General features: G+C 35.7%; 1 protein-coding gene across 1 annotated transcript; it reads right to left on the minus strand.

Annotated features, from left to right (window-relative positions):
* Positions 1 to 14463: 14463 nt before the first annotated feature.
* On the minus strand, positions 14464 to 15234 carry LOC139711559 (pyridoxal phosphate phosphatase PHOSPHO2-like). The gene has a single exon (XM_071623435.1). It carries the CDS (start codon positions 15232 to 15234, stop codon positions 14464 to 14466), a length of 771 nt encoding a protein of 256 aa, XP_071479536.1.
* Positions 15235 to 17330: the final 2096 nt, after the last annotated feature.

Below are 17330 nucleotides of genomic sequence, written 5' to 3' on the forward strand. Positions count from 1 at the left end.
CAGGGAATTTCAAAGCCACTTATGGAAGAAAGACAAATAATTTCATCTTAAAAGTTCGCTGATCGATTGACGAGTGTGTGGGTTTGTTTTCACTCCAGTCATTGCTCTCCTTGTCACATAAAGACCTGGATGTGGGACCATGAGAATTGATGTGAGACGTAATTGGTGCCAATCACTGAACTTTGATATCTCTTGACTCTGTATGTGTCAATTAAAAAAAAAACAGGGAGAGTCAAACTTTCCCTAGACAATGGTCAGCATTTGTTCTTCTGGAGGAACATAAGTAATGACTGGAAGCTGGATTTCTCAAGCCAGAACTGATCACTATCCTCAGGTCACGTGTTACCAGTCTGGCAGGCTCAGTGTTAAACACTGCTCTCCAGGGTAATCCAACTCAGTACAGCTTTAACCCTTTAGCTGTCAAAGTACATCATGAGATGCTGATCCTCTGATGACAGGTTCATCTAGGAGGGATGGATGGGTTAATGTTTGATTGGCAGGTTCCTCTATTCATTAATTCCCTACAGTTGGAGATGAGTGGCCACATTCATGTGCAAGATATATTTTGTATAACACAGGCAGCATTCAGACATCTGTGGATTGTGAATGTCATTGCATTTTGCAGTCTGGCAAATGAATTCTGTACTGTAGTGAAGCATGATTATGCATTCCTAAAGGTAGACAGTGTATTGTGGGAATGTGCATTGAGGAAAATTTAGTGTTAATGTTATTGTCTTCACAAGTGCCAAAATTCAGGTAATGAAAATATAGCAGTCAAATCCCAGGTTAACATAAAAAAGATGCAAGCAGAAAGTTGAAGTATGAGGAGTCACTTACAAGATAGTTTAACAGAGTGCATAAGATATCTTTAGCAAGGTGCAAATTTATGTGATTGCCTATTGATGTACACTGTTAACAAAACAAAAAAACTTTATTAAATTGTACTGTAGTTTGGTATTTAATGTAGTATCTACACCCCCATGTACATCCAGATTTATGAATTTGTCTTCAAATAGCAGTGTTGAGAGGGAGTTTTGAATAAACAGATGAGTTTCATGTGACGTGCTGAAGGGATATATTCAGTGCATCAACCGAGGTGATAATGAACAACACAACTGATTAGCAAACACCTCAACACAAGCATTTCATCCATTTGAATAATTACCCAGTACTCGCTGCTGTTACATGTATGAGGATTCGAACCAGCACTGGCTGTTGGTGGAAGGTTGGTGGTCTAGTGAATAAGACACCTGTCTGGTGATCAGGAGGTTGCAGATTCATATCCTGCTTGAGTATGTATGCCCATAACTTCTTTTGTCATGGCTACTACTTAAACACTGGTCAATTCAGTGCTTACAATGTATGTAAGTCAATGTAGGGTGGTTGTCAATCAGTTGCAGTAAAAAACAATTTGATGCGAGAATTTCATCAATTTGAAAGATAATGAACATGTAAGCAAGCCGTTCTTTGCTTCCTGAAGGCTTTGGAAACATCTTTGTGTGTTCAGATGAATGTTGAAAAAATGGAGTATCACATACATGATACTGTATATAGAGCACATTTCTTAACCAAGAATAACGATGGAAGCCAAACTCCATATTGCATTAGGCTTTTTTTCAATGTTCATTTGTACCAAATTGGAGTCACATGTGTCCTTTTGTGAAGTTTGTTGGTGATAGATATAACCTTGACTGCACCATTTCACCAACAGGTCATTATCTTCACCCATTTATGATGGACTATTTTGCTATAACACGCATTTCCCGTAGACGCGTGTCCGAGTATTCTTGGGACTCGTCTTCAACAGGTTAATTGATAGATAATGATTGATTGTGATTGATTATTTGATTGATTGATTATTATGTTAAGAGTATTGCTTGTTTTATCTAGTCCATTCAAATTCATGCTTTCATCAGGAGAAAAAAAAAAATCACTTTTTCAAGGTGCATTGAAATTTGCCACTGCCATAGTCGAGGTAGAGCTAGTGGACTCACTGCCACACACATTGTATCATATGTGCCCTATACTCTACATGCAGCATGAAAACATGAAGCTAGGATAGGTTATTGTGATATTGCTGTTTGCCATGCACTAATGATTAAAGCATTCTTTCAGTTTGATTTACATCCTCAATGGGATTTCTTCATTCTGGATCTTTTTTTTTTTTTTTTTTTGCTGGCAGGCCAAGGGGTCCAATATTCTTTAGTAAAAGATGTCTATTGCATGTAAGAGAAAAGAGAAACTTAAATATGAACTGGAAAAAGAATGAAGAGATGTTTATTATTCATCCAGAGAAATGAAATATCAGATATAAGCTGTAATATCAAATATAAATGAAAAAATATATAATTTACATGTATGTGTGCTAGAAATACTTCACTTTGGTCAGGAGTGATATGATTCTTATAAATCTACTTGAAGTTCCCTGTTATATATCAGAAGTAGTCTAAGGCTGGCTAAGAACGAGTCTATTACAGAAGATGGACCAAGACAAAGTATATTCATTCCATTGTATTATGCTGTTATAAATTCTACTCATCCTCTCTGTAGATGCCTTTGTGAAGATCTGAATCATCTTGATTCCTTTCCTTGCCACCCCTCCTAACAATCAGAAGAGAAAAGAAACAAAAATCTATTTGCACATGAAGGGGTGCATTAACGCCAATAGCTTTCTCAGAAGGACTCAGAATTCTTCTTCCACCATGTGGAATTTGCATTCAAAACATCAAAAGGGTATACCAAGAATCTTTTCTGACTGAAGCGATTTATTAGGAGAACAAGTTATTTTGGACTCTTATGAGATCAAATGTGTAAAATCGTTTTTATTGTATGCATATGAATTTTATTCCTGCAGTGCCCTCGCTATTGGGTAAGAAAATCATTACGTGATGATCAATCTTTCCCTAGCTGTCGTATTTTCCAAACAAGCTGCGTGTGATTCACTCTGGCATGGATGAGAGATGGAGACTGCTGTAACCCGATTTGTTGATTATCCACAATTGGTTATAAAAATTACTAGTAATCACAATCCGGTATAATGCTCTGAGACTAGTACATCTGGTAAACTTTTTTGGGTAATATTTCACATTTTTGCTGTTACCCAACAGAAATTGTATCGTCAGCATTATTTCATATGTGTATTATAAATATGTGTCTATTTTAGAGCAAAAGACAAAAGTGTCTGCACGTGTATGGAAATCATATTTAACCTTTAAATCTGCCTGTGTATACAGAGTTAAAAGTGAATCAACTCATGGGCAAGTACAAGATTTTAGGAGTGATTTTATTTCAGTAAGGGTGTTGAAGGTAATCCAGGAATTCCCTCTTGGTAGTATAATACAGTGTACGTAGACCTGCTGTACGAGGTCTGTTCTGTTCATAGTGTATACAATTTATATCTCGGACTTCTTCATAAAAGTGTGTGATGAATGTATGTGCTTATTTTATGTATGTATTTTTTTTTTCTCTGAATGGAGCATGCAAGTAATTGTGTTCAATTTCTACTGATTCTGTAACAAATGTATCAACTGTGGCTAAATGTTGACTGTTCAGTGCAATGGGTTGCAGTCCCACTGGTCTCCATGGAAAGACTTTATCACACCATTAGTGAGTTTACCAATCCTAACACTGAGGCCTCAAGGCAAACAAGCATTAAAACAACACAGTGCATAGTCTTTGTTTCATTATCTCTGTTCAAGGAAAACATTAAAAGGGGAATTTTATTATGAACTGTGGACACCAGTTCTCAAGGGATCATTTTTATTTTATTATTTTTTTAATGTGCTTTGTTGTCACTGATTCCACCACCGATATGGAGACTGCAGATCAGATTTGCTTCTACAGGCCCTGTGTGTGTTTTTTATCTACGCCAAGGAAGGAGGTTAAAGGGATTGTACAGTTTTGGTTGAGACCTAATTTCAGGTTTCTAACATTTTTTAGTGATATAATGAGAAACCTCTTATAAAATATGAAAGAGCATGTGATTCTATGAGGAATTTAAAGTTTATTTGATTAAAATTGGTTTTTAGATGGCTGAGATATCCAAAAAAGAGCAATTCTAACAAAGTGTGGGACCCACACTTTATTATGATCGCTTTGTTTTACTTTGTTTTTTGATGTTTTAGTCATTCCAAACCCGATTTTCATAAAATAAACTTTGAATTCCTCTTAAAATGGTATGCTCCATACTATATCATAAGTGTTTTCTTGGTGTCATGCAAAAAGTTAAAAGCCCAATTCTCATCTCCACCAATACTGTAGGCCTACCTTCATTAGGCATTGATTTGTCTGTTTGCAAAATACTGTACCGTCCCTTTAAGTAATCATTAGGTGTTGATTTGTCTGTTTGCAAAGTACTGTACCTTCCCTTTAAGTAATCATTAGGCGTTGATTTGTCTGTTTGCAAAATGCTGTAAAACATGATATATTCGCAGCACAAAATTTTTGCGAATTGGAGCCGACGGCCTTTTTCGTGGCATTAAATTTTTTCAAATTGCCACTGGCGTTCATTGCATTATAGTGTAGACAAGAAATTTTGCGTGCATTTTGATTTCACGAAACTTGGCGCTCGCAAAATACGCGACAATAAAATGCACGCGAACATTTCTTGTTATACAGTAACTCAAAAAGTAGAGAACGAATTAAGATGAAACTGGCGTAATAAGTCAATATTGACACACGGAGCACCTCATTCAATTTTGGTAGTGATCCGGGAATTTTGATGGATTTTTGAAAGATTTTTCATCTTTTGGCATATAAGGCCAACAAACTTTGAGTGCAAGCTGTGCGTACTGGAGGTTTACATATGCTCACTTAAGTGCATGCTGCTGGGGCGAGGCACCATGCAATGACATAAACAAAATGCTTCTGTTTTGGGGAAATTGCATGTATGTAAGGGTGGAAATGAGAGAAGTGAGTTGCTGGCTGTGGCAGAGGTCTGTGCTCTCTGAATACTTTTCTAGTACATTTGTTATTCATTATGATTCTGTAGAGATACAATAAATCAAATCATCAGATAATATACACTTGTACTGAGGACATTGTGCATCACAATCTTTATTATTACTCAAATGTTGTAGAGATTTTTTTTTTTTTTTTTACAAGTAGGCAGTGCATTCAGTATATATGTATTAGATATGCAACATGTTCAATACATTATTTAAACTAGTGGCTAAGTTAGCCCTTCAGTTGATATGCTTTTGGATTTTCATCTACTTGTTGTATTATACTCAATTATACTTACATATAATGTATCCATATTTTTCTATACTGGATGAATTTTAGCTCAGAAGATTTATTATCATATTTTCGAAGTTTCAGATCAGCATGAGTTGTATATTCCTCCAAAGAACAGTGTATTGAGTATTAAAATGAGTGGATATTTTTTGTTGTCTGCAAAAATGTGAGTTACAGCTGAATTTTTCATCAGCTGTTCTACCTCATGTCACTAACAGTATCTTCAAATTTTGCAACTTGAAATCAACTCGTGGAGGTTTATCAAAAACATGCAAAGTGAAACATAAAGTTTAGGTCCTGGAGATACTGCTGCAACTTTCAGTCTGTTGTCCAACCCTTGTCCAACCCTCAGGCCTCGGGTAACACATGTTGCAGCTGTGTGAATTAGACATAAGAAATTATCCCCAACCAAACAAAAGCAATATTTTTGTAAAGAAAATGGCTAATGAAATCTAACATACACAAAAAAAGAGGACATATCCTTACATCTTGAAGGTAGGGGATACCTTTTACAGACCTCCCAAAAAGCAGCAAAACATTAAATATGAACCTCAGGGGACTTGTTTAGGCCACTACTGAGAAATTTGGAAGTCAACAGTTATCTACAATTTGAATAATGCACAAAACTCAACTACTCAGTAGTTCTGTGTGTCAGCCACACTTAAGCCTTTTTGTTGCAGTCTTCTGTATTTTTTTAATTTATAAACAAAAATCTAAAAGTATAAAAGCTGATGTAATAACATATAGAGTGTGTGGCAAGAATGTATATAAAAATGTTTGTAAGTTTTGATGAACTTTCTTCACAAAATATACATGATGAACACACATGCAGTGCATGGGTCTGCAAAGGTAGCCTAGTAATGTACTGGAATTTACGGTGAGCCCCGAAAAAAATTCAATTCAAAATCTAATGGTCAATAAAAATGTACTAAATGTTACCTTCCACTTTCAATACTTTATGGGAGTTTCTAAAATGATACTCTATTCAACATACCACTGTATTTATACAACTCTTCATTTAAGGCATGCAAATGGGATTCCCTACCTTTAAGAAACAAGGAAATTTATAAAACTTGGGTATTAAACTCTATTGTTATTTTGGACACGAAGCACAGCTGACACAAATTACCAGTAGTACGTGTACGTACAGTCAACCTTGCCTATTAAAAGTTGAATCTATTTGGTCTGAAGAATTAGCTTCGACTACTTGTATGAAAAAAATTGACTAGTGAGGGATTAAAATCAGTAGAATACATGTATAAAGAGAAGAGGACTGGAAAGACCTTTGACTTATGCGAGGTTCACTTTAAGCAAGGTTGACTGTATGTGCTCATTGAAAATTCATGTTTATTTGAGGAATTCTTTAAAGGTCTGTAGACTATATGTCACACATAGCACAAAATTTGCCAGAAAGTACTTTATTGTATTCTAATAATTTCTATGAGAAATGTTGCACTTTCATCCCCCAATACTGTGAAAGTACATTTAATAGTATGTGTATGGTCTGTTAGTGAAAGGTAAGTTCATATATCGAAGTTAGTCACATGGTAGACCCTTTGATTGAATCTAGATTATTCATTTTCTTAGTCTGATACAGAAAGACTAAAAATGTGTTTACTTTGGATAAGAGTTATGAATTTTATAGGTAACTTTTCCTAAAGCAAATTACTATTTGCAATCTTAATGAGAAAGTAATATCTGTACAAGGAGCAGATGTGTAAAAGTTTATATATCAGAAAGAAATAATGATCAATGATAATCAATGTGACATTCTAATGTGATGTACCACAGGCATTGCAAATATTGCTGATCAGTGGTCACTAGGCCAACATCTTTGTAGATTGATGGATGCAATGCATTTTCGACAAGTTTTTGAGGGAAGGTTTATGTGGTCTTATGTTACCAATCTTTTATTTGACAGTTGAAATCTAGCCCATAAGAATGTAGTTTTTAGAGGAAGTTGCATAGTGTAGATAGAAGTGAATATTTTTGTGTATTTTTTTTTTGCACTCGGCTGGGTAAAATGAGTTTCGCATGTTTTTCATTTTGCGGAATCAAGACATTGATTACAGGAACATATGGAAAGCAAAAATATTGTATTCACATGCTTTTATTTTCGTGCTAGTTTCTGGTTGCACGAAAATTTCTACGCCACAAAAATGTTCATATCTACAGTATGACGTGGTTAGAGAGCTTGACTCTGCAGGGCTTGGAGGGGGTTGAGGAAGGGAGTTGGGGCGGGGTGGGGGGGAGGGGATTAGGAAGCAAGCACGCAGAAATGAAGAAATCTATTTAAAAAAGCAAATATATCAGATTTAAAGCTTTCTCTTGTCAGTTCTTTATTAGCTGAAACTCAAAAGGGTTATGACTTAAAAGGGAGTAGATCAGAAAAAATACCCAAACTTATTCTTGTTTTCATTTGATGGAAGATCTAATTCATTTGACAGTGCCAGTACATGTACATGTATGTGATATGTTAATCCCATAAACCCTTGTGCTGTAGGCCAAATTTCTTCTCTCTCTCTTTATATACAGTCCGACCTCTCCTATCCGGACATGTCGGCACCGGCACTCATCCGGATAAAGGATGTGGCCGGATATGGAAGACTCGATGTTTGATACATGCGGCTGTCTACCCAATAGAAGCTACACGTACAACATATTGATTTTTTTTCGCGAACATTGACAGCTGGTCTGCGTTCAAAATTCTCGGATAATTTGCTCGATGAACGATCGCCTGCACTGTGCCCTGATTTCATGAAAAGTTTTCTGTTCATCTTCCTGGTGTGATTTGGGGGTAGTGAATGTCTGAATGCACGTTATTTAGATGAAAATTAGATGTGAATGTTGTGTTCATTATGTTGGGAATGATATGTAATTTCTGTGAGTTTGTGTAGGAATTTTGTTAGAGTTTGAAATTCCCACTTTTCTTAAAGTTATTAGATTGAAATGAAAAAACAAACAACATGCCGAGATGATCGGGATAAGAGGAGGCCAGATGGAAGAGGTCGGACTGTATATATATATATATATATATATATATATATATATATATATATATGATACCATTTGTACTTATTTTATCTGTTATTACTCCGATGGGTGGTGTAAAGCAATTATGAATGCTTCTTGTAATCTTATTCAGAACTTGCTACGATGAACATGTATTTTGATAAGAAATTGGTGCCACAGAATTTCAGTATGTTGATGTAATGTTCTGATACATATGTATGCTACTTAAATCGTTCAGACTGATACTATTATACATATACAAGTTAAAGCCTCAAGATATTAATCATGCTGTTCATACACATGTGTAGCTAACAGAGTTCATATTTTGGTAATTTGTGTGTGAAATAAGATAGAAATGTTCTACAGTGTATAAGAGTATATTATAGGCATCCAGCCTCTAAATTTACGTGTACCATGTTGTACCAACCAACAGCCAAAATGTTATGTGCCATGTTATGTATTTCCTTTGTTTTTCACTGTCCATATTGTTTTGTGGCACACCCTCGCATGATGATGTCTTTTGTTAAGTCCTTTGTTTTTTGTACAATTGTACTTCTTGTTCAAGTATTTTGCCTATGAATTGTACTGTGGGAAGTTACAGTAAATAAAAGGGTTATACATACTTATTATATAGATGAACTCATTTTTATTGCCTCATTTTGTCAGTCAGCTGCTGTGTCCAGTTTATATAAAAACAGAGAAACAAAAACTTGCATATACAGTGCACTCCCGTTATAACGAACACGGTTATAACGAAGTAAAAATTTTGGCTGCAGTGTCATCCATTCTATGTATTTCTATTGTTTATTTGTTCGGTTATAACGAAATTCCGATATAACGAAAGAAAACTGCCGGTCCCGAGGACTTCGTTATAACGGGAGTCCACTGTATGCACATGTATTTATACATTTCCACGTACAGTGCACTCCTGTTATAACAAACACAGTTATAATGAAATTCTGGTTTCAACGAAGTTATAATTCCGGCCTCAACATTATCCGCTCTTTGTTTTTTATTATCTATTTGTATGAATATAACAAAATTTTGATATGACAAAAGAAAACTGGCAGTCCCAAGGACTTTGTTATAACAGGAGTCCACTGTATTATTAATGTCCAATTTATTCACAGACACACGTACATGCATCACTATCCCAGTTGTAGTGACTAAGACTTCATAGAAATAAGGCCACATACAGTGTACTCCCAAGGAATATGATTTTAATAAAAAAATTGTAGCATTTTGTAAGTAAAAATTCAGGTCAAAAAATGATCTAAAACATGTAATATCTTTATAAATTATATTTGTTATGTTATAGCAAAATATTGATAAAATGAAAGAATCATTTTGTTGAAATGGGAGTTGCCTGTATTGATTTATCTCCAAAGCAAATTATACATGTACAATATTGTACAGTGTATGGGCAAGGTAAATGCAAGGTAAATGCAAGGTAAATGCAAGGTAAATGCAAAGTACAATGTATGTACATGTACCGTAATCATGAAGGAGGTTTACTTGACAGATCAGTGAAGGGGACAAGTAATTGAACATATGGCTAAATGGTCTGAGTAGTTAACAATCTAAATGTGCTATCCACACCGTAATAAGTTGACTCCATTACAAAGAGTATAATTAAACAATCAGGAAAGCACAAGTTGTAACATTTCAATTTGTCCTACAATAAAAGAAGACGGGGAACTAAAGTTCCACATGTTGTCGACATTATCAGAACATTGGTCACAACCATTATAAATGGAAATTATAAATGCAAATTAACAGCTATAGTTAATGATATTCACCAACTCTTCAATTGGCTTGTTCACAAAAATATGAAAATAATTAATGTTTACAAGAATAAAGGGAACTTTCCCAAAAACGTGGATCCCGTGAATGCAGAAATAGTAAAGAAGACATCACTTATGCTCTTGGAAAATTTAAAAGCCATTCAAAAGTTATGAATTTTTGAAGTTTTCATGAAGTCCATGCTTTAAATCTAAGACATTGCATGCAGTAAATGATGAAACAATCAACTTATCTTTGCCTTGTTCAAGTGACTGTAACTAATGAAATGCATCCAGCAAATGTAAAGCAAAAATGATTTCCGAAGAGACAAAACACAAAAATGGAATTTGTGTTAATAACATATTACATTACATTATATTACATTACATTACATTACATTACATTACATTACATTACATTACATTACATTACATTACATTTACTTACATAAAGATGCATGAATGTTCTTACAAGGATTAGACTACAGCTGTACCATGGTTGCAATGGTCAACCTCTAATTACATGTAATGAGAAACTGCACATATGATATGCCCTATTTCAGTACACTTTTACATGTATGTATGTTCTGAATAATGATTGACAGTTTCTGCAAACACATTTCTTATACATTGATTGATTGATTACTTTATTGTCCAAAATTCTTTGTACATTTTGTATCACATCAAAATAACATCAAATACATGTACATCACAAGTACACCACAGACATATCACAAAATGTGAACAATATATACCAAAACAACATGTAAAGAAAAATTAAAATTGCACAGAAAATACCAGGCTATTTGTATGCACATAATTATGTGTACTGTATGTAATATCATAAGGCCTACATGTAGGAAACATGTCTTAGGGCTCGACATACAAGGGGGTAGCCCAGGACCACTAAAAAATTGGTGTTGGGCTACCAGATTTATCTTTTGGTGGCCCAATTTGGCAACTAAGATTCAAAATGGATTGCTATGTTTGAGTTTATCTTGGTCACTACATTAATTTTTTTGGCCACCATAATATACATTTGTATGATTTGATGATTTTAAAGGCCCAAACAGGTGACCAGTGAAAAAAAGTTACTGCTGAGCCCTGTACATTATACAGTCAACCTCGCCTAGGTCAAATCTTTAATGAGTGAGGTTGACTCTAAACAATTTAAGCTTCTACTCGGAGAAAATTCAACTTATGAGGGATGAAAATCAATAGAATATAAAGAGAAAAGGACTTGAAAAGACCTTCGACTGAAGCAATCATCTGTCTTAACCCTAACTAGGCCGGGCTATTTAGGTAGTTGATAGTTGGTAGTGACTAAGACTTCATAGAAATAAGGCCACATACAGTGTACTCCCAAGGAATATGATTTTAATAAAAGATTGTAACATTTTGTAAGTAAAAATTCAGGTCCAAAAATGATCTAAAACATGTAATATCTTTATAAATTATATTTGTTATGTTATAACAAAATATTGATAAAATGAAAGAATCATTTTGTTGAAATGGGAGTTGCCTGTATTGATTTATCTCCAAAGCAAATTATACATTTACAATATTGTACAGTGTATGGGCAAGGTAAATGCAAGGTAAATGCAAGGTAAATGCAAAGTACATGTACAATGTATGTACACGTACCGTAATCATGAAGGAGGTTTACTTGACAGATCAGTGAAGGGGACAAGTAATTGAACATATGGCTAAATGGTCTGAATAGTTAACAATCTAAATATGCTATCCACACCGTAATAAGTTGACTCCATTCCAAAGAGTATAATTAAACAATCAGGAAAGCGCAAGTTGTAACATTTCAATTCGTCCTAAAAGAAGACGGGGAACTAAAGTGCCACATGTTATCAACATTATCAGAACATTGGTCACAACCACTATAAATGGAAATTATAAATGCAAATTAACAGCTATAGTTAATGATATTTACCAACTCTTCAATTATTGGCTTGTTCACAAAAATATGAAAATAATTCATGTTTACATGAATAAAGGGAACTTTCCCAAAAACGTGGATCCCGTGAATGCAGAAATAGTAAAGAAGACATCACTTACGCTCTGGGAAAATTTAAAAGCCATTCAAAAGTTATGAATTTTTGAAGTTTTCAAGAAGTTCATGTTTTAAATCTAAGACATTGCATGCAGTAAATGATGAAACAATCAACTTATCTTTGCCTTGTTCAAGTGACTGTAACTAATGAAATGCATCCAGCAAATGTATAGCAAAATGATTTCTGAAGAGACAAAACACAAAAATGGAATTTGTGTTAATAACGTATTACATTACATTATATTACATTACATTACATTACATTACATTACATTACATTACATTACATTTACTTACATAAAGATGCATGAATGTTCTTACAAGGATTAGACTACAGCTGTACCATGGTTGCAATGGTCAACCTCTAATTACATGTAATGAGAAACTGCACATATGATATGCCCTATTTCAGTACACTTTTACATGTATGTATGTTCTGAATAATGATAACCAGTTTCTGCAAACACATTTCTTATACATTGATTGATTGATTACTTTATTGTCCAAAATTCTTTGTACATTTTGTATCACATCAAAATAAACATCAAATACATGTACATCACAAGTACACCACAGACATATCACAAAATGTGAATAATATATACCAAAACAACATGTAAAGAAAAATTAAAATTGCACAGAAAATACCAGGCTATTTGTATGCACATAATTATGTGTACTGTATGTAATATCATAAGGCCTACACGTAGGAAACATGTCTTAGGGCTCGACATACAAGGGGTAGCCCAGGACCACTAAAAAATTGGTGTTGGGCTACCAGATTTATCTTTTGGTGCCCCAATTTGGCAACTAAGATTCAAAATGGATTGCTATGTTTGAGTTTATCTTGGTCACTACATTAATTTTTTTGGCCACCATAATATATGATTTGAAGATTTTAAAGGCCCAAACAGGTGACCAGAGAAAAAAGTTATTGTTGAGCCCTGTACATTATACAGTCAACCTCGCCTAGGTCAAATCTTTAATGAGTGAGGTTGACTCTAAACAACGAAAAAACTTCTACTCAGAGAAAATTCAACTTATGAGGGATGAAAATCGATAGAATATAAAGAGAAAAGGACTTGAAAAGACCTTCGACGAAAGCAATCATCTGTCTTAAATGTGAGATGACTGTACATCAGAACATACTACACAGGCCTATATGTATGTAATACATGTTGCAGATGGTTGAAACGGCTGGTGCAATTATTGCACATTGCACTTACGTCATAACTTAGAACTTTTCAATGTTCTTATAGAGGTTGTATATTGCACTAGGTGTGTGGACGCCTGACTGGGGACAGCTATTAATGGTGGGACCCGACTCATGTTGTCTCATGTTTGAAGACACTTTGTCTTCTGTACACACTGCATTTTTTTTCTGGAACCCTGATGTTAGATATAAAACAAAGATTGTTGAGCTTGGCTCATTTCATTGTTTTGCACATACTAGAAATAATGTTCTTGAAAAGCACCAAACAGAAATGTACATGTGGGATTGTCAAATTCACAAATGACTGACACAACACAACTCCTGGAATGCTAATTTTACATAGAAGCAGGACCAGTTACCTCGATCTCAGGTAAATATACAAATAGTGAATGGTCACAAGTGCGATGAGACAAGATTTTGCACTGGGTGAAAGATAATAGAGGCGCTCTATTCAATGAGACGAAGACAAGTTGAATAGTGCGCCTCATTTTTCACACTAGTAAAATCTTGCTCCACTGCATGAGGAAAGACCATACACTATTTGTGTTACATCTAACACTTCAGACCACAACAGATGTGGTCCACACAGATTCTTAAATTCAGCACAGAAATGGCAAACATTTTCTGTGAAAGGCAACTGAGTAGCACAGTCACAGTCAGCTGTGTACACATGTATACGTACGTACCCTAACCGATCGGCTTAAGTTATTTACAAAACTGAAAGACAAAATACATGTTCATAAAGCACACTTGAAATTGAGTTGCGCACCAAATATTTGTTTATTGTGACATCAGAGCCGTACAATTGCACAAAAACTTTTGAGTCAATCACGAGTTTAACAAAGGAGTCAATGGAAATTACAACACCTAACATGAATGTAGCAATCCGATTGGTTGATTGCCCATCATGTGACATTCAGTTAAAAGTACCATCGCATGCTGCCTCAGTCAGCCATGCAATTTTTTAGCAAGCAAAAATGGATATCGCATGGCTGATGTCACCAATATCCATTCACTCCCATGAAAGAGAAAGGCAATTTAAAGTTTGCATAGATTAGTCATGCAGTTTACAAATTTTTGTTTGGTATTGTAATATTGTCAAACTTCTCATTCATATTTTGTAAAATGTCCTGAGACTCCTTTTTCAGTCCTCTCATCTAACACGATGTACCACTGTCAACAAAAGTTTTGACAACATCTAAGATTTCAGTGGCGGAGCTCCATGGAACCACAGAAGCCAAACACTTCTCCCCCTGTCCGTTCTGCAACTCTGCAAGAAGTTTAGCCAGAGTATAGCCTTTCCTTGGGAAGACATAATCACTTTCTTTCAGGAAAAAGCACGGACACAGATCATTCTGACCATCTCCAATCATGCAAATCTTATCGTAAACCACCCCAGCACTTTCTTGCTCCTCAAGAAACTTCTGAATTGACGTGTGCTTGCACAGGTTTTTGGGGCATCGTCGAGGGCAAGTGTGGGGGTTGGAGAAGTGGATTCTAAGACACCCCTCTGAGTCAAACTCGGCATGATTAGTGAAAATACCTTGAACTCCATCTTCAAAGCCATGTGTTGCTAAGATAACATTGATAAAATAGGAGTTGGAGTCAGAAACAATGATGGTGTCAACTTGAGAACTTGATTGCTGGTATGCCAAGAGCTCCTTCATGCCTGGAACCAGGGGAATCCCAGCAATAGATGCACGAATAGCATCCTCCTTGATGTCCACTGACTTCATGTACTCAAACACCTCACCCATGTAGATGGTCCAACTCTTGTGGTCATTTTTGAGTCGGCGGCGGATGTCCTTAGGAACCATGTGGTCAGGAAGAAGGGCCATGATCCAGGTGTCCGAGTTTCCATCAATGATGGTGTGATCACAGTCGATGGCTAGAAGCATCCGTGGCTTGGGAGGCTGTGTATTGGCCATGGCACGAACTGGAATGCACTGGTCACTAGACAATGCAAAGAAGACAAACATGAGTAAATGGGAGAGGTAGATGATATCTGACCAATCACTGGTAAAAACAGATGAACACAGCTTATTGTGGAGCCCCCACAAATACGACCCCCCTACAAATTTTTGAAGCAGTTGTTTAATTATTACGTAATTATAGACAAAACACATTTTGAGAATGGGTACTAACAGAAACCAAGCATACAGCCCCTCCCCCCCTCCCCCCACAACAGCAATACAATTATCCCCTAAATACTCAAGTTGTCCCTCCAAGGAAACACCATGTCCCACCCCAATCCGAGAGTGAAGCATCCCAGCCCTATGGGGGGTGCAAGGTGGATCCATGGTGATGCGGTATTGGTGGAGGTCAGTAGTTGTGCTCATCACCACCATTCAAGCATCACGTGGATTCTTTCTTCTTCTTTCAATAGGTAAGAAACACACTTTCTTATCCATTATCTTTATATCAGATTATATGTTAAACTGCTTTGATTTAATTTTCAACATGGTAGTTTAATGTTTTAACATTCATTGAAGCATAAAATCAATTTGTAATGGAACTTTGCCATAATTTTAGAGCCAAAGAAAGTCCAAGTTGAAAAGATGATGAAGTTATAATTACAGAGATATAACTGATACTGACTGCTTTGTCAGAGGTACGTGCACCGTGATTGATAAATTGCTATTATCATCTATATTGTATCCATAGTTGGTGTAAAGAAATATGTATTTTAATATTTTATGTGACCAAGATTAACTTTAATCTTGATATGTTGAAGTGAATGAATGAAGTGTTTTACATGTATGAGTATGACTGTCAACGTACACTGTATATTATCCTATGATGTGTGCTCCATGTATAATGTATATATTTACTTTTCTTGCCATAATTGAGTAAGAAACTTTGAATTCATGTGTTAACTTTGCAAGGATGTTAAGCAGCAAGTTATGGTAATGGAAGGGCAGTATGAACACATCACATACAGTGAAATCGAATAGGGGAATAGTTCACACAGTGGAAAGTATAAGAACACACCCCATGCATGCTTGTCCAAGCCCCCTAGACTAACCACAAGTGCATTCCACTGCCGCCCAGTCACTGTTTTATCTTGGAAGCGCCAAACCACTAGACCCCAGGGGAAAGTGCTCTGTGCGCACTGGAAATGGGAGGGTTCATAGGTTTTCCGTGGGTCAGAATATATTCGGTCACTTCCATTGTGACTTATGGGACAAAGTGACAATTTTTGGCAATTTCAAACCAGTATTTTGAGAACATAGTTGCATCAAATGCATTTTTCGCAGTTCATGGTTAGATCCATCATATCACAGTTTATGAAAACACCATACTTAGTTTGAAAAGTATCATTGCATTACGTACAGCAACGGAAAATTGCTGTCGTGACTTATGGGACATTTGAGGACCACCGTTTTTCACATGGGAAAGTAAGTTCTGAAATATTCGTTCCCACAGAGTCTCTGGAAAGATATTTTCTTTCCTGTATGTAGCAAAGGGTTGGTGCTTACCCTGAGCCAAGTGGTATGAATATCTACTCATTGGTACAGTAGCAGGATAGGGAAAACCAGTGTGACTGATGGGACACAAAAACGTGACTTATGGGACGCTATCAACTACCACATTTTGAGATTGAGAGAATAATATTTACTGATGCCGGAACAAGTTCTAGAACATCATAAAACCAATCTATGACCAAAGAACATTCAGAAAATAAGCCATCTGAGAATTACACAAGCTGTATTATGGTCATAATAGTGTATCAGAAATGATTTATAAATTCTGCAAAAATTGGCAATTTTCATGAAAAATGAAGGTTTTTCAGACATAACTCCACTCCACATTCACCGATGTTCACAAATGAGGTATCAAAATATCCGTTGTGAAAGGCTGCTTTGAGTAAACACACTCAGATCATCTAATTAACCTTCATTAATCATCTGTACTCAATAGTTCGATTTTCATAAAATGCAACCTTTCCGTGGAATTGACCATTCCAGACTGGAAGAGTTAAACTATAGAGAGAACCAAGAGGGCAAGAAGTGGTTTCTTTATG

Source organism: Diadema antillarum, unplaced genomic scaffold, assembly GCF_040938485.1.
Source record: "Diadema antillarum isolate AM-2024a unplaced genomic scaffold, OU_Dant_1.0 seq00001670_RagTag, whole genome shotgun sequence".
Classification (NCBI taxonomy): domain Eukaryota; kingdom Metazoa; phylum Echinodermata; class Echinoidea; order Diadematoida; family Diadematidae; genus Diadema; species Diadema antillarum.